Source organism: Triticum aestivum, chromosome 1D (genome assembly GCF_018294505.1).
Source record: "Triticum aestivum cultivar Chinese Spring chromosome 1D, IWGSC CS RefSeq v2.1, whole genome shotgun sequence".
Taxonomy (NCBI): Eukaryota; Viridiplantae; Streptophyta; class Magnoliopsida; order Poales; family Poaceae; genus Triticum; species Triticum aestivum.
Window position 1 is genome coordinate 444960279 of NC_057796.1, and position 3564 is coordinate 444963842.

The 3564-nt window shown below is 53.5% G+C and overlaps 1 protein-coding gene across 1 annotated transcript; it reads right to left on the reverse strand.

Annotated features, from left to right (window-relative positions):
- Window positions 1-942: 942 nt before the first annotated feature.
- On the reverse strand, window positions 943-2708 carry LOC123160339 (uncharacterized). The gene is made up of 2 exons (XM_044578147.1): window positions 1388-2708; window positions 943-1290 (listed from the first exon to the last, which is right to left on the reverse strand). The coding sequence occupies exons 1-2, from the start codon at window positions 2706-2708 to the stop codon at window positions 1076-1078; spliced, it is 1536 nt and encodes a 511-aa protein (XP_044434082.1). The 3' UTR covers window positions 943-1075.
- Between the last annotated feature and the right edge of the window lie 856 nt (window positions 2709-3564).

Below are 3564 nucleotides of genomic sequence, written 5' to 3' on the forward strand. Positions count from 1 at the left end.
TTAGATCGGAATCAACCGCGATCTGAATCGCTACGAGTACGACTCCTTCATCCGCGTTCTTGCAACGCTTCCGCATCGCGATCTACAATGGTATGTAGATGCACTCCCCTTCCCCTCGTTGCTAGATTACTCCATAGATTGATCTTGGTGATCCGTAGAAAATTTTGAATTTCTGCTACGTTCCCCAACATGTTGAAATGTCCAGGAGGAAAATGCCCAGGAGAAAAAGGAAAATGGAAAAAAGATAAACACTTGAGTCATTTACAGGTGGGACCCTCGTCCGACTCAGCATATTGTCCACACAAGCACGCCACGTCAGCCTGGCAGGTGGGCCCAACTTGTCAGTTTCACTGTTTTCATGAGCTTATCAGACAATCAGTGCTCTTCGTTAGTCATTAGGCACATAGTTGGTGGTTTTTTGTGACCTGGCTCAAATCTGGTACTGACCTGTTACCCTACCCCCAAGTGTGGTGGTTTTGGGTAAATAACTCAGATTCCTGTCACCGGCCACCGGCAAGGGCCATGGTCCATCCCGCCTCCATGGCTCTACGTCCACCGGAGATGAGGCATACCAGTGGCGGCGCTGGAGGGATGCAGAGGAACCCTAGCTTTTTTTTCTTCTTTAGGAGGCGGAGGCTGCATGAGTTGAGGAGGCGGTTTTGATGTCAACAAGAATTATAAGTGTACTACAGCTTCGTTGCTCACTGTTAAGAGTTTAAGATTCTTACATGGCTGGACATGGCTTACAAATATCATTAAGTTACAATTTAACAAGTTCAAGTCAAATAGTAACCAGTCAGAGTTCCCTCTCCTCTAGTGGCGATGTTGTGCCCCCTACCCTGCCAACCTTCTTCCCCGCCTCCACCACGACGTCACAGCTTTTTTTTTGTAGAATACACATAAACATGCTAATCATTGCATTATAGAAAAAGCGGCAAAGAAGCCGGGCACAATATTTTCGGCCATTACAACTCTAATTACTAGGATTAGTAGCCACACACCCCACACGTACTACGAGACATGCATCACCTAGACCAGTCTCATGCCAATGGCAATGAGGTAAACCGCAGAGCAATCAAGCTGCGTCACAACCAACATCGAAGACCTCTACAACATGATCAAGACCCGAGAACAATACATACCAACGTACCACCACCCATTGCGCCAAGAGGATGTCGGCAAGTGCATGGCAGGGCCTAGGCAGACCTAGAGAAGGCGTCGTCGAGAGCGCCGGCACATCATCTCTGTCTTCGGCGTTGCTTCCCCCCTTCTTCTTCTTATTTTCTTCTTCTATATATCAAATCCACTTTACTTTCATTCAAAGGAACTTACAAATAGCACACGAGAAAAAAGAAATACCCATATAGAATTCTCATAGTTTACGTACCTTTGTGGCCCTCCAGACGAGAGAAGAAGAAAGTCTGCCAATCCATCTCAAAGGGCACGACAGTCTGCAGTTCGAGTCTCTGAAATTGCTCCGTTACCTCGTCCACCCCTCCAGTTTGGAGATCGACAATGTACACGCGCTCGAGGCGATCCATGACGAGCAGCATGCCGCTCCCCTGGTCAGCGCACAGGCATTGCACGTCCTCGCAAATCGCCTTCTGCTCCGGCGGTCTTAGCTCGATCTCCTTACTGTGGGACCAGTTCACATTGTGCCGTCCATGGCGTGTCCAGACATGCAGCGAGCGGCATCCACCGTGCAGGTGAAACAAGGAGAGTGTGTCGTCCATGGCGGCGCCGAGCCAGGGTGTGATGTAAAGGCCGAAGTCGTAGCGGCCCTGTGGAATATAAACCTCTGTCGATGACGGACGGCCAGTGCTGGTGCTGACACCGAGCGTGCGGCAGGACTCCCAACCGTCGCAAGCGAACCAGTGTGCCGTGCCGCGGCACACGGCGGCGCTGCCATCTGTGATCCTGAGCGCCGTCTTGCTGAAGCACGGCGTCGGCTCGCTCCAGGTCGACTTGGTGGACGAGAAAGTGCAGAGGTAGTAGTAGGACGTATCGGGGTCGAAGACGATGGCCAGCACCTTCAACAGGGATGAGCGGCCCGGCAATGGCGATGGCGACCGGCGTCGTTTGTGCGAGCTCCGGTCCGCGTCGGTTAGAATGGCGCAGTTGTTGATGCTGGAGGAGGTGTTGCATTCCAGCGGGGGTAGCGCGTCGCACGTGCCGGTAAACAGGTCGCAGACCGCCAGTTGGACGACGGTCTGGCCTGTGCCGACGGCCGGGGCGCCGCCGCACGGGGCGAGGCGCACGAGGAGGAGGCCCTCGCGCAACGTGAGCGGCACCGCGTCGTCAAGCATGCCAGCGCCGTCCATGTCCTGGGAGGCCATGGCGCTGGAGACGAAGGAGCCGAGCGGCGATCGCGGCGCAGGTACGAACGCCGGCGAGCGGGGGCCGGCAAGAGGATCCGCGGAGACGACCTGCGACGTGTGGCGCCGCTGCTGAGCGAAGAAGCCGACGAGAGAGGGCTGGCCCGGCCCGTCCGGCCAGCGGCGGTGGAGGAAGGCGCGGTCAGCCACGAGGACCAGCCATGGCTTGCACGCCACGGCGCAACGGAAGAGGGTGGCGGCATCGGCCACGCGCACGAGGATCTCGATCACCACGTCTCCCGGGAGCGTGTCGGTGGCGGCGGTGGCGGTGGCGGGGGCGGCTGCCCTCGTCTTCTTCCGCCTCTTCCACGGCGCAACGCGAGCGACGTCCATGCCAACGGAGGCAAAATGAAACCGCAGATCTCACGCCTCTCGTTTTCTTTTCGGTTCCGTTTATTATTTCGGTGGACTCGTCCCCGGAAGGGAATTCCCATTCCCATTAGAGATTAGAGTAGCCGTCGGATTTACAGCCATCGTCGGATCTCTGTTGTTAGCAAACCCCGCGCGTGATTTGCTGGATTGATTGAAGTCTTTAATTGGCTGATTCGTCTTAACTGCTGTGTGTGCATGGCGTCGTGGTAGTTCTTTTTTACGGGATGGGCCCTGTTGCGGTTCATTTCTGTACGGTAAAATTGAAACAATGGGTTAGTTGCAAAACTAATAGTGGTGGCCCATGGGGCATGTGGCTTGCAGGGAAGGTGACTGACGTGAGAGCTGCGATCCGTCTGGTGATTACAAGCTTTTCCAATCTTACTGTAACTTCATTTACATCTCATGATTTCTTCTGCGTGGATTGCTTTCTATACGTCATTAATGTGATGCTTATCAATCTTTTTTTTACGTGTGGAATTGGAAACTGTGTCCTCAGGATTTGGCTAGTCTGAAAGTTGAATTCAGGGGTGGGATAACCACAGTAGCTCGAGATGAGCCAGTGCACCTTGCCCTGGCACACGACGGGGTTACCACAGATATACTCGGTCTTCATCTTATGCTGAAAGCACATACCGGTTGTGCTCCAGCTTGAGTCGGCGGACGAGAAAGTCCACAGATGGTAATATATAGTATGAAAGATCATTGATGAGCATAATTATCACTTTGAAAAATGTCGTGTAGCTTGGCAACGGCTGTGGTCGTCCCTCTGAACAATAGTCTGCGTCAGTTAGAATGACGCAACTCACCGTGTTCATGT

Bases quoted from the DNA above. Each gene is read 5' to 3' on its own strand.
- LOC123160339 (XM_044578147.1), bottom strand. From the start codon at position 2,708: ATGGACGTCGCTCGCGTTGCGCCGTGGAAGAGGCGGAAGAAGACGAGG. The intron at 1,291-1,387 runs GTACGTAAACTA...TTTGATATATAG, and splicing joins TCGTCTGGAGGGCCACAAAG to AAGAAGAAAATAAGAAGAAG.